Source organism: Bombus flavifrons, chromosome 2, assembly GCF_040668555.2.
Source record: "Bombus flavifrons isolate JBK064 chromosome 2, iyBomFlav1_principal, whole genome shotgun sequence".
NCBI lineage: Eukaryota > Metazoa > Arthropoda > Insecta > Hymenoptera > Apidae > Bombus > Bombus flavifrons.
The window spans coordinates 1933756-1948868 of NC_138443.1; the positions used below are offsets into that span (position 1 = coordinate 1933756).

Here is a 15113-nt window from a genome sequence, read left to right on the forward strand (position 1 = left end):
TATCGTCATATCTCTTATTGGCGTAAAGTACACTAATTCATTGGTAATATGGTAGAAATTCTACTTAGAAAGCAACAAATATTCAGTTTTTTTAACTCATGATTCCTTATCATAGTATTATACTCCATAAATTTTAAACTCAGTTTTCTTAGTTTACGGACTATGTAACCTCCGCTAGATAGAACACCTAAGAATTAGAGTGACGATTCCTTGAAAAACTGTAGTAAAATTAAAATCATAAAACAACCCGATATAACAATTAATTATTCAAGGTACCTCAACCATCGTATCTACAAGGTTGAAGGTGGTCAGGGTCTACGATGATTCGAGGTAAAAAATGGATTCCCACTGATAAAAGTTCCTAACGTAATTAGAGTGTCATCGTGAATTATTTATAATGTCCTGGTACAGTACACGGTAGCTTCTTCGATGGCGGCTGCAGAAGATTCTTATGCGTAATTTGTCCTTCGTTTATTTCTGTCGACTATCTAATCTTGTTACTTTCATTCACACAACGTGGAAACATTTTTTCTCAGGTGGTCGCCACGTTAGGTGAAAATATTGTTAACCAACACGAAAGCCTGCGCGTCTACTTGGCTTCCGGTTCAGTTGCATGTCGTTATCGTTCATCAACACGAACATATCGCTGCAAACCGTTTCCCATTGCTCGGAAAAAAGTACATCCTCCATTCCATTTACTGTTCTCCATTATGTCGTTGCTGACCCGTTTCGTCACTTTCATTTACGTCTTCCTTTCGTGGCACGATCGATCGACGAATGCAACGATGCGTCCAGCCATCACTTTTCAAATTGTTTACGTATGTATGTTAGAATCAGGAACCTGCAACAATTGGATTTGTCAATTTTGTGTCGTTTACGTGGAATTTTTCGAATACTAAGTGAAACGCTAAATCATTGTATAGCCTGTACAGTGTGTGTTATTTAAAGAGTCAAGAAAAAAAGTAGTATAACTGATAAAATCACTAATTTAATCTTGCTGCGTTGTTTCGGTCAATTCCTACCCCTTTGTATTTTTTCAAGCTTGAAAAGTATCTGAAATTCGAATAGCATATGAAAATTAAATTATTCTAGTGCAAATTTTATGTTGGATCTTAAAACTCTAGAAATGTTTCTGTTCCTTTGCTGTAATGAGAACAAAGTTGAGATATCAAAATTTCAAGATCGTAGCCGGATTAGGAAATATGAAAGAGAAGTGGAAAAGTGCAGGTAAAATTAAACTCTAATAGAAAAATCTGTTTTCCAATGTTAAAACGCGTTTTCATAGGCACTCATAAAGACGCGGAAATTGAAGATAAAGTCCTCTAGGATCTACGTTTTAATATATCCTTTCCTCTATTTATCTCGTCTTTAGAAAAAATCCATCTTGTATCCCTTTCCTACCGAATCCTTCGTATGCACGCTGTTGAAGTGGTCACCACTTATAAGAAAACTCTACATCTGGTCTTTTTAGTTTCTCAAGCACTGAAGCCATCGACAGCGCGTAGACAAAAGACTGCGACGAAGTCAGACCATAAACAGTAGACAGGCGACGTTGGCTTCGGGGTTTTCAGTTATTGGGTAACACAGCTAGCGTGCGGATCTGGACCAGCTCAAATTGTATTCTTACTTATAATTACACTTATATTTAAATATATTTTCTGCCTTACAATTTATCCACGAGTTTTCTCTGATTACACATCGAATAACCTCAACACACGCAAACATAGAAATAAGTACTTCGAATAGAAATATACGATTTTTGTCATTTCCTCGTAGGTAGTGTTTCAAGAATAAAGTATCGAAAAATCAGTATTTTATATTAATTCTGTATGAATATTTTTTCAATATATTTTCAGAATAAAATAAAGTGCAAATAAAATAAAAACTACAATTGTTCTGTAAACAGTATTACTATTTTATGCTAAAAAAAGTGTACTTATTTATATACGGGGTGGTTGGTAATTGGTGGTACAAGCGGAAAGGGGGTGATTCTACGCGAAAAAAGAAGTCGAAAATATAGAATAAAAATTTGTCGCTTGAGGCTTTGTTTTCGAGAAAATCGACTTTGAATCTTCGCTCGGTACGCGTGCACTTTATCGCGTCTCGTTATAACGGATCTCACTGTAGATCGTTGTCTCGATGGAAAAATTAAAAAAAAAAAAAAATTAAAAAAATTTTTATTCTATACTTTCGACTTCTTTTTTCGCGTAGAATCACCCCCTTTCCGCTTGTACCACCAGTTACCAACCACCCTGTATATACACGTTATTTACTTATCATGTGTCGTTATTTTTTACGTGGTGAACGATTAGCATAAATTTCACGATTTTTATTCGTTCCATTTCCCAAACTACTGACTCGACTGTATTTTTTCTTCATTGTTTGCGGTGGGTCGTTACCACAACAGGATGTGCTTGTGGCTATTCGGAAATTATGTTAAAGTGAAACTATTGACAACGCTGCCTGCATTCATAATATTTTGCGAGGTTTTTGAAATAGGTATTACAGTTCGATTCACAGGTGAAATGTTTCCTCTCTCCACGATTTCAGTCGACGCTTGTACGTTGAATTTACGCTTGTGGTTTGTTACATAATGTTAACTTTAGTAATTCACGTTGCATCACCTTCAGTTTAGTATATACTCGTACTATTACATAGGTTCTCGTTATTTGTATAATATTGTTATATCATAACAATGAGAATATATATAGTGTAAATATTATTATATTATTCATGGCAAACGATAAACTTCATAACTTAAATTATTTATTAATTTAGTACCTTAAATTATAGGATATCTTTTTACTGTTTGTAATTTCATAATACTCGAGGTTATCGTTGTTATATAATATTAATAAAATGTGTCAATACTTTACCTCAAGTACATTGTTTTTTCACATAGTTGTGATATACCTTCGAGAAAACGCATAAGCGCTGAAGGAATATTTGCAATATCACATTGCAGGTGAAAAAGACGGGTGTACCTGGTTACAGATAGCTTCCATGCATATTTCACATTCTTGAGAAACCTTTAAAAAGAAAATAGAATATGAATAATCGTATAACTAATTCACTTTTCGTTTCTTTATGAATAAGTTAGTTACTAGCTATCATAAATTTTTCAACTTAAGTAGACATTTTAAATGTAATCATTGGATATCACTTTTATTGTACGAATCATTTAACATACTCTTTACTTTATGAATCTGTTGAGATATATATAAGTACACTCCTCGTCAAAAAGATAACTCAGATGTGTTATCTTTAAAATTTCTCAATGACGCGTGCAGTTTTTCGTCTGTAACGTGTAATATCAAAACATTATGAGCTCAGGATATGCGGTTCGTTGAAAATAATTAAAAATATTATACATATATATGTATACATGTATAACTCGTACGACGTCTATGGATGGGTAGGTCAATGTGTGTAGCGTTTCCTTGTACAGCTGAATATTATACGTTCTGATGAAGGATGAATGCTACCATGATTTCTGCAGAAAAATATAATTTACAAATTATATGCTAGAGCATAAATCATGATTTCATACAAGTTTTTATTTATATCCTTTGGGTTATTTTCGACCAAACCGTAGTTTTACATCGTTAAAAAATTTCTTAAATTGGAAGAAAATATTACAGAATCTTTATTGATATACGTGATTTTTCGTTTCGGTTATGTGATAATGATCTCCTTAAAATATCAAAAGTCTTTTCTCCGTTGAAATTAAAGAGATATTGAGATACAAAAAAATCGAATACCGCAGGTTCAAATAATAATTTCTAGATGAAGACATTTTCGTAAGTTTGAAAAAAATTGAATTTGTAAAAACTTTTTCTAAAAGATATCATGGATTGGAATAAAATATATTTTATATAAATGCAAATTTTTACGAACATTATATGGATACAGGTCAATAATTTGGTTGAAATAATATTGCAGAATTTAAAATAATTAATAGAATCAGTAGAAGGACTTTAATGTTATATTTCTGTTAATGCGTTAATTCTGTATTTCGCAGATTTTGTCTTCATTATTTTCACTAATGATGCTTTTCTTACGATAAATTGCCACTAAAACTGGCTAATTAGACTGGAATTGCGTGTACTCATCGTACATTGTTCAAGAGTCATTTCCGTTGCGAATATTTGCGAAACCGGTTTAAGAAAAAATAAACACAGTTATAATTACTAAATTTGTCAACTATTGAAAATAGTCCACTATTCAACAAATTACTAAACGTTGAAATATATAATATTCATTCAGAGATTAAAATTAATAATTAGCTAGTCTGCTTAATTATTAAAAGTTTTATTTTCGAGTTTCTGCGAATAACAATGTTTTAATCATCAAATATATTATTACTAAATGTAATCATTAAACGATTACTAGCCATTAAATAATAATTAAACAGCTATTAAGTAGTTATAGAATGGTATATGAATTATTCGTGTTTATTTAGAATATTATTATTTGCGATAGAAAATTTGCTGAATATTTCAGTTTACTATGGAGATCCTACTATGGAGATTAATATGTACGTATAGGCTCAACAATTTTTCCTGTATAGTAACCGTTATACAAAAAAGATTGGCAATTTACTAAGCAGTATCAAGTAGTACATGCATCATTACCAACCATTATCCGAACCACTAATCCTCTTACTACTAATAGCCATTTTTACTTGACGAGTCGAGGAAAGGGAATGCAGAATTCGAATTTACAGTTATTGAACCACCAATAAAATTTTCTCTATAGCAGGCAAAGTGAACTCATTCCGTTATTAATCGCTTCCGACATCGTTAGAATACTTTCGTTATTAGAATTAATTTTCAATCGCATTAGAAGATCATTACGCAGGGATTTCCACGGTGTTTTATAACATCGGATCATATTTCTGACGAAGACTTTGATTTATTGATGATACAGTTTCATGTTAAATTTTAGTTTCTCTTTGATTCACTAATTTAAGAGCCAGAATGCCTTAAAAAAATTAAAATATCTAACTCGTCAATTCTACGTACAAAAACAAGTCGAGGAAAATCGAGTTCGTATGTTGAATTAATTTTTTATTTATATGTACATTTAAACTCGATTTTCTCGAAAACGAAGCTTCAAATGAACAGATTTTATTCTACGTATTACACGTAAAATAATCGGAGGCTGCATTTATCAATGTGCAAGCTGGGGCTCCGTTCTCTATGGAGCCTCGTTTTACAACATAACTTCAAAACATAATTACACTTTGTGACGATGTTGCGTCTAGAGTCTCCAAAAGTACAAATGTATCCTTGACAATAACCGTATATATCCTGTTGTATTAAACTTCCTGCAACATCCTGTCCAATCGCGAAGGAAGTCCCATACTAAAGAACCGAAACGTGATTTTCCACTGGAAATACTCCTTCGAACACCAAAGATTCCTCACTGTTCCCTGTCGGAACCAGCGATTTGCTGTAATTGTAAGCAGGGACAAAGGTTCGACGTAGTTAGAAAGAGACTCGTGCCGGCGCACGTGGCTCAACCCTGTCGGGCGGGTATCTGGTTGGACGGTATCCGTTTACAGGAAGCGAGCTATTTACCGTTTTTACTCGAGTGTCACTTACAGCCGTCTGGTTTCCTCGTCACGTGCTACAGGGAAGCGGAAGAGCGCGGTGGAACTGCTCCAGGAGACGAAGGCGTTCTACGTGAAGAGCGAGACCGTGCTGGACCGGAAGCAGGAGCTGAAGAACAGTGGTCATCTTCAGGTCTCGCAGCTGAGCGCACCGAGCGCGCCTCCAAGGCTGCTGAGGAAATGCGGGAACACGTCGACCTGTTCGATGCAACCGACGTCGCCGTCGCAGCTGCCACCTGCTCCGATGACGCCACCTTGTTGCTGGGCATCGTGCCACGAACAGGACAGGCGTAAGTCTCTTGAAAAAGTTCGATGCTATACACTATATACACCTTTCGATGTATACGTATACACATTTTCGACCACGTAATCGATTTAACGCGCATGGCTGTTTAATAGTTGTACGCAACTACAGACACATATATGTGTACCTATGTGTCGGTATTACATATACGCTTCCTCGTTTCATTGCCGGGCAACTTGCCATCGACGAGATTGCTGTAAGTGGTTGTCCGAGCACTTTCGAAAGCTTTCTTCGATCTTTTCGCACCGATGTTATACTGTAGCTGAATGGGAATCGCTAACGAGTTTGGCTTTCGTGTTTATGGGGATACCTGTAGATGCTTCCGTAATCGTTTCTCGAGATTTTTACTTGTTCGTTTCGTTGCTACTGATTTCCTTTGCAGCTAATTCCCTGTTGTCTTTTAATCCTCTGTTTTTAACTTTGCTCTCCACCTCATTTTTTCCTCACGTTTGTCTCTCTCCAGGCATGTTCTTTCTTTGTACTATTCTTAAAATGCATGGAATACGCAAAAGGTACAAAAATTAAATTGGATAATGACACCAAATATCCGAAAGCTATCTTATAATATTGAGAAAAGTATGATATGTTCGTTTTTTTTTAATTTGTGTTGACTCCTATGTTATCTGGTAGCTAAAAGAAATTACGTATTTTGATATGAAATAATCAAAGCCTTTCGAAGAAAGACGATAAAAATAATGTTTAAGAAACAAATAATAGTAGATAATAATAGAAACTTTGCTTTTCACAGAAATGAAAATTATTCATAGGGATTTGTAACTATTATAAATGTAAATAATTTTAAAATCATCAAATTAGCGTTCGACAGCCGGAGTATTACCTGGCATTAGACACTTTTCTGGATTAAATAATCGTGCGATTTTACTTTATCCTTTGAAGCCGAAGGCTGTGGTATTCTTAGCAGCATACTTTTACCGTTTCGGTCGTGCGCCGGAAAATGAACGAGTCGTTTGCCGTCAACGGTTTTGCTTAATGCAGGTGTACAAGTAAGGTGCTCGCTGCGTCGAGTTAAAAAATTACAAAATATATCTCATTACGATCTCACGAAAAAATTATAAATAATCATCGATCAAGGAGCAAACACGAAATAAATGTTTACAGAATTTTCAATGAAACTAACAAAACTTTCATAAAACTTCAACTATTTCTATTGCCTACGTTCATAATTCAGCTTCTATTTTAAAACCATCCTAAGCACATTAATCATAAAAATGGATGTAGAGCCATTGTATTTCTTCTTACTAAAATCAACGGATACATTCTGTATGTGGCCGTTAAGTGATTACCTCTTGTAGATTGCTTTCAACGCGACACATGATATCGCTATGTCCAAACTCGTTACTTCCAACAGACCAATCCTGTCCAGGTAGCGTATTTCATTGCGAAACCCTCCAAAAAGAAGATTGCACATTCTCATGTGAATTATTTCCACGTGATGAAAGTCGCAGGAAATATCGTGTTAAAAGATGCTTAGACGTGAATATTTCTAAAAGCGTGTACAGATCTACAAAAATTTTCAACAAGTTAAAATGTGTGTCTGTTTTAGCTAACTACCACCAAATATCTGAAGAAAATGATATTATAAAAAAAAAAAGTTCTTATAAATGAAGGAGAACACGATGTAGCCTAAAAAGAAATTATTCTTTTCGTAGGTGGAATAGTAGAAGGTCGAGTTAATTTTTTTAAGTGGGATACTATCCTTTTTTATTCATAATATGTTTATTGAGATATATTTTGAAATTAATATATTTATTGGAATACATTTATTAATAGCCATTCAATTATGCATATACGAGTAAGAAAAAAATACAAAAGAATAATTTCTGTTTTTCGCTGAAAGTTGAAAATTTCCCAGGAACAGTTGACGAAATTAATTATGTAGCGTGAAAATTTATTTCGTCTCTGTCTAATAGCGGACGGAATTCTGAGTCCTCAACAAACACTGCCACCCGCACTGCCACCGAAGAGTCCACGTCTGGTTCCTGTTCCGCAGCGGCGCACGATTTCAGGGCCGCCGAGCAGCACCGGTGGAGATCAGCTGCAGACGAAATTACGTCGGTTGTTAAATACCGATAGCAAGGAGAACGTATTCTTTCCTGACAGTCCAACGCAGACGATCATCCAAGCGAATGGTATCCCACAGGAGGAGAAATTCCGATATTCTCCTGGCAGTCTGTCACCTAATCTTCGCGAGGAAGACCGCATAAAGGTAAAATCTTCGTATTTTTGAGTAAATCTTGAAAATACAGTGAGGTATCTCAAAACGAACTACACACGTAATTGATTCTAGATTTTTGTTTGTTGTAGTATCAGTTCGTTGTAGACGCGTTCCTTGTTATATACCTCGCTGTATATTAATTTTTATAATTTGCTTCGTTTCTCAGCTGTCTTCATTTTTGCAAAACCAAATTACTGATTATTTGCAGTTATATAATCTACATATGTATTTTTAGCTCGGTGTAATACATATAGTTCGTGTTCGAGCGAAGATCGACGTGAGTCGTGATTTAGTCTTTACCTTTACTTCCGTCTGAAATGTTTCGCTGTAATTTATTCCGAATATTTTATGCACTGCAATAATTTTATTGTATTTCTATATCCTATAGTTTTACGTACACGTGTACACTATCGTTAAAAGATTTTGAATTTATGAATATATTCGTTGTTGCTGACGTAAAATTATGCTACTTTACAAGATAGTAGAAAGATATACGATAAGCGATATAATTTTTCACGATAGTGTAACTGTCATAAATGTCTTGCAATACTTGTTAATTCATCGCCGATATGTGGTATTACTGTCCTTCGTACGTTTTATCCATGAATACGTATGCACGCTTCCTTGCGATGAATCGTAATTATGGAAGTGTCGGAGACAGGAAACGGAGTTAGGAACCGGACGTTGTACATACGCGTGTTCGCGAGTTTAACACGGAAGACATATTCCTCCACTGTTTTATTAAACACGTGCACAGCATGGATGACCAAACTGTTGGGAAACTGGTATAGGATTTCTATCGATCATTTTAATTGACTTCTCTTATGGTTTTAAATTCTTTGATTAATATTTTCCACACATGTAACTTCTAAAAATTTGGGATCAGGCAATACGTATAATTAGAGTTTTAGACTTTAATTGTTTAGGTAATTTCAGGAGATGAGATACTTTTAAGATATTTGGAATACAAGTTACAGTTAAAAAGAAGATAATAATATAGATATACTTTATTTCTTGATCGATGTCTCTATTTCACACTACGTACACGACTTCTAAAAAATTAGGAATAAATCGATGTTTGCCAATTATTTGTAATAATCCCTGTATGTTTTGTATTAATTGTAATTTGAATTGATTTATATAGAATTTTATCATGCATCCAAATTGAAACAATCTGATATACAGGACATGCACCAGAAGGAACTGTAGCTGCACTATTAAATCGAATGACCCAAAATTTTCCAGCAACAATTACAAAATAATGCAGTCAACAAAAAGTTTCAGAAATACATGTACATACACTTTTTACGGTGAAATTATATACCATAAGCCCATATTAAATTCTATTTTTATCATTTTTATAGCACTGCTCGCAAGATGTTCGTTTCAAGTTTGGCCGCAGCAATTCACATTCGCATACATCCGGAAGAACCGGGAGGAAGTCCACCAGCTCGCAGTCGGTGGAAAACACCGTGTGTCACAAATCTTTGCCTGACCTCCATACTAGCACGCGACGACGGGCGTCCCTGTCGCCACGTGCATCGACCAAATCATCTAAGCCATCCGGCCATCATCAATCTTCGAGCAATTGCCCAGATTGTGAAACTAGTTCGGATTATTCAGAGCACAGTTTCAAACGAGATGCAGTCTGTTATCGCAGGTATTCAAAATATTTTCACATGTATACTCCGATAGATATAATTATAGAATTCACGGGTTGTTTGAAACATTTTTCTACTTAATTTTTTATGCACAGTGTTGTTTAGGTTTTCCGAAAGTGGATCTACAAAGTGCCTTTGAAAAGCATTTATGAGATTTGATTAGTTGCACTTTTAAGCTCTAATAATATTCTAAAAAAATATAGCTATTTATAGTGCTACTATATATTATTTTGTTCCTATTATTTTAACAATACTATGTAATTTGAATATCTTTATCAGAACAATTTATTTCTTTCGACTGAAAATTAAAGATAATATCAGAATTAGTTTCATTTAATTTTTAAATATTTTTAAAACTTGAGAACAAAAATTGTAAGTAATAAAAAATTTCGCATAGTGCGCCTCACATTTGTGAAACATAAAATTATTACTCTCATGTAAGTTATTACTATTCCAGTTCTAGACACATCAGACGTTCGTTAGGTTCAGGTGGTGGTGATGCGAGTAGCGTGTTATCTGCCGGTGGTCGAACGCAAAAGTCATCAGGTTCCAGCAAGCTAAGTCATGGAGCGACTGCAAGAGACTCCGGAGGATCGTCCGGACACTGTACACCTCGTAGCGAACCTCCGCCAGTAATACAGGTTTAGTTGAAAGTTAAAGATGTCTCGTAACGTTAAATGGAAACCGCTATTCATGGAGTGAAATATTTTGCTTCAGGATTGCTGGAGTCATATACGTCGTGACAGCGGTGCATCTACTCAACACTCGACGGAAAAAGATCGTTCAAGAAGAGGTAGTTACGCTAACGGTACCCCACCATCTGTCGTAAGGCGATACAGTCCTGATTCTGAGAGCAGCAACAGTCAAACGGATTATAGTCCGACATGCAACTCAAGGTACGTTCTTAAAATTGGACAAATTCGAGATACTCAAAGGATATTAAAGATATCAAAAGTATCCTGTGTGAAAACAGAAATATGAGAAGATTTAAATATTTAAAGAATTAAAAGTGTTCAGTTTTTTTTCGTACAAGATATCTTTAATATTCCCTTTTTGTCAGTCAAAGTACATAATAATAAAAGTTTGTATCCCTGCCTTAGGTTTTCTGACGGCTGGAAAGAAGGTCGCGGCCGACCAATTCTGAGATCGAAATCGGACATTAGCGATCGTTATTGGCGTCAGGATAATGGTCGATCCAATAAAGTACCTGCACGGCCTCCTCGGTCGATCACCCAACTCGAGAACTTCTTTGACTGTTTAGGTCTCGATTCGGAAAATTATCAACGTATTACGAAACCAGATTCAAAGTCGTCATCTCCCGTATTTTTTGATAGCGTTAGCTCGGTCGATTCAGCGTTAGGTCTTTACTCGTGGGCTGGGAACAACCAAACGAATCAGAGTAGTCAATGGCAGAACAATGATTGCAGTGTCGGTATGGGTAACGACGATTCCAACCAGAGGGTTAACGATCCACCGAGCATCGTCGAACGTAACGCTCGAATAATTAAATGGCTTTGTCAGTGCCGAAAAGTGCAGTTTGGATTTAGTTAAGCAACGTGTTCAGGAAAAGGACAATCGATTCTCCAATCTCAGTAACACGCATTCAAGTCAACGAAAATAAGAGTTATTCATCTTGCCAACGATTTATCCTTTCACGACTCACGGCAACCTTTGCATTTAAGTTGGCTAAAAAAACAGCACGTATGTAAGAGAGTACATTTTTCCTGCTTTTTATCCAGTTACTAATGTTACAGCGAGTAGCCTGTTAATTTATCTTCCTCTTTTTTCTTATTTCACAAGCATATGTGCCATCTACTTACCTATATAACTTGTTGTGCATTTGTGTCGCACCTTTAAATCGTTATTGAAACTCTTTGATGTGAGATTCTGTTTTCATCGATGTGTTTTTGTCAAAATTTGTATATACCATCGTAGATGGTAGAAGTTGATCGTATGACAGTAGAGAATTATTTTCATACGTGTAGCCACATACGTAGCTTTCTGCTTGTTTAAATAATTTTGTTTTTAGTAAATCAGTTTATTGTCGTATGTTAGCACTATTGAATTTACAACGAGTTTATCATCACACAAACCAACTATTTTTAATCGTTTTTCCACGGTGTTGTGGTCTATTGGTCACTGAAGTTATGTATAAATAGTATGGAGTTTATTGCACTGTTTTGCCTTAAACTTAAGTCTTAAATTAGTCGTTGCTAAATTTGATTGTTATAGTCTCTCTTGTGACAATGCCAGCGAATAACCGGCATTTATATTAGGAAATAGATATTTCTTTCTCACGTCCTTACTTTTCATGTCACGCATTTTAAACATTGAGTACATTAATTAATGCTAACATTATTTTTCAAGCAATTTGATATTGAATGCTAACTGGAGATGTGGTCGATCTTTCTGGTTAAGTAGGAATTGAATTGATGGTATTACAGTTACGTCAAAAAGTCAAGTTTTTATCTTACAATGCAGAAAATACTTACTATGTTTCTCCAGTAGCATTATTATTACAATAGTATCGATTCAATCACATTAATGTTTTCGCTGGTGGTTCTATATCGTTATATTAATCTGTATTGAGCTGCATTGTAGAAGTAATATTGGTACAAAACAAAACTGTATGTGATTTACAGAATTTTTAAGGACTTTTCTCTGTAAAACTTCTCGCCAATGGAATTTATATAAGGAATTTCACAGAATTTTCACACGTTGATGTTTTTATATCCCGTAAGTCTTGTTAAATGATAAATGGGATTATGTTCGATCGTTACGAAATGATTTTGAATATGATACATTTGAACATTTTTATAACTTTGGAAATTATACGTTCGATTAAACAATTTATCTTCATTATATGATATAATTAGTCTGACTTTTAGAGTATTTAAAAAAGCAAATATCGAAACTCTCTATTATACATTCGGTATTTTATTTATGATAAGTATCTACTTTGTGCCTAAAAAAACTTGAGAAACCTTATTTTAGTAAAAAAAATTTATTCTAATTGTTTAATATATCTACACATACGTTCAATATTTTATTGATGAAGTTTTTAATTAAAGCGTGTGTATTTTATAAAATTTAATATTATCGTTTAAGTATTAAAAGAACGATAAAATCAGTATCTTATATTTTAGAAGATTTAAATTAAATACAATCCCTAAAATACTATGACATAATTATTGAAATCTGTAATTAATAAGAAAAAAATCTATCAATATTCATTTATCGCTTTAAATATTTCCAGATATATTTCACTGTGCAATAATACGAATAATTCACTTAGATGTTTCTTATTTTAGGTGATATATATTAGATCATACTGTTTGAAATATTTTAACTATTGTGTGGCAATCAATTACAGATGTATTAATTATGACCTTGAATGTTTGTAACGAATGGAATTCATCAATTACGTGATTCGAACATTTAACACAAAGCAAAAAGAAAGAAAAAGAATTTGTGTAATATAATACACCAAGAAGTTACTCAACTACTCTCATTTCAAGTGATATAGATGTCTTAGATAAGTAGTGAGTTTGCATAGATTGTAAGTGAAACGTGGTAGCACACTGCATTTAAAACAGAGAAAAAAGAGTTGATATTACTACCCGCGTAGTAGAAAGTCTTGCATTTTTTCAAGCAAATGTAAAGTGATGCTTGTATCGAACAATAGATGTTTCTGTAGTTACGTAACCAGTATTTACTACAATTATTTACTTACAGTTTTTGAGAAAAATATACAGAACGTATAATCGAAATTATGAGGGCTGCCTTGGCAGTCATGGGAAAAGTGTTATTGCACAAAAGTCGAACATAGAGTATGTATGCTTACAAGAAGCATTTTGCTTATAACTTTTTGAGCTAAAGCACTGTTTCATGTATGTGTATCAATGATGTTTGGTGGTATTTAATTACCTCAAAGTTTTTATTCCCAAAATTGAAATTCTTGCCTTGTAATAAAAAAGAAAAAAAAAAGAATTCATAATATATTTTTGTTAGTTATAATGACTCGCATCTTGGTTAATAATCCTATTATGAAATGTTTGAAAATAAAACTTTTAAATCTAGTTACAACTTAGTTATTGTAGGATGTAGAGAATATAGCGTTAAATATCTTCGATATATTATTTTCAAAAAGTTTTAAGCAAACTAATGAAATTAACACTATATGTTACTTCTTGAGAATATAAGCACAAGGTGTGTTCTATTTCTACTCTACTAAGATTTAAGCCTGTCAATTTATGGGAAAAAGAATCTGTTCGAATGTATTTGAAATTTATTTACATTTAAATTCATTTGTAAGTGTTCAAGAAGAATTTACTACTTATCGTGGTAGAAATCTACATTCCACTTCTTTACACGTGTATATGAATCTCAAGAAGTAAAAAGATAGCATAAGTTTCTATTATTTTTTCGATAGAATTATGTTTTCTGTATTGACGTTAATTTGTTAACATAATCGAAGGAATTTGTATAACATTATATTGCAATTCGTTTTAAGTTATAGATTATGTAATCCATATACTTGTATAGTAGAGCTCACCGCGATATTTTTATTATTTTATTAACTCGAGGCTTACATATATATATATATATATATAGACATTTTTTTAGTATTAAGTAAATTTGTTGGAACTTATTTTGTAATTTTAAATCCAAATGTATACTTAAATTGTGAAACTTACGTATGTATATGTGCATAATTTGTGATCCATAATATTTAACATTGTTAAAGTCATACATTTTTAATTGCTTTTTTTATAATCTAGTCACGTAGATCAAAATATGTTAAATTTCAAGATAATATTATTAAATTCCTTCTGTGTATCGCTGGTAATTTTATTTTACAACCCAATTATTATATGAAATACCTACATACATTCTCTCATATACAGATTATTTTATTCTTATAATTTAGAACCTAAGGAGAAAAAAATATCTTGTTCGTGAATAATTTAAACAATATAATCTTATACAATTTAAACATTAAGGTAAACATATAAAAATTCTATTATATATATTTAGTATATTTGACTTTTTACACAACGTTCTCATATTAAATTTGATATTGAAATAAGTTCAATTTTAACTGATTCAGAGAAGCTTTCAGAAATTAATTAATTTCAATATTTAAGATAGAATAGTTTTATAATATAGATGATTAAGTAATAACGTAAATCAATATTTGCGTTTATAAACGAATTAAAATGCTAAACTCTGCCACGAAATCATAATAATATGTATTTTAATCTTTTTAATTTAGAAAAGTCGTTTAACTTTAATCGT

At 33.2% G+C, this 15113-nt stretch overlaps 1 protein-coding gene and 1 long non-coding RNA gene across 7 annotated transcripts in view; one reads left to right on the forward strand and one right to left on the reverse strand.

Annotated features, from left to right (window-relative positions):
• Positions 1-14654, forward strand: part of LOC138187806 (uncharacterized) — a 53930-nt gene extending 39276 nt beyond the window's left edge. For 2 of the 6 annotated variants that reach the window (XM_069128968.1, XM_069129011.1), the window contains exons 3-9: positions 5638-5904; positions 7850-8145; positions 8390-8431; positions 9519-9814; positions 10258-10456; positions 10533-10711; positions 10916-14654. In XM_069128968.1, the coding sequence (XP_068985069.1) occupies positions 5638-5904; positions 7850-8145; positions 8390-8431; positions 9519-9814; positions 10258-10456; positions 10533-10711; positions 10916-11366 (1730 nt within the window). In that variant the 3' untranslated portion in view covers positions 11367-14654. The remainder of the gene's footprint in view (positions 1-5637; positions 5905-7849; positions 8146-8389; positions 8432-9518; positions 9815-10257; positions 10457-10532; positions 10712-10915) is intronic. The other 4 variants (XM_069128976.1, XM_069129002.1, XM_069128986.1 and 1 more) reach the window with 4 other exon arrangements.
• Positions 1128-2718, reverse strand: LOC138187830 (uncharacterized). The gene is made up of 3 exons (XR_011175268.1): positions 2238-2718; positions 1716-1935; positions 1128-1420 (listed from the first exon to the last, which is right to left on the reverse strand). It is a non-coding gene; the product is annotated as an uncharacterized LOC138187830 (long non-coding RNA).
• Positions 14655-15113: the final 459 nt, after the last annotated feature.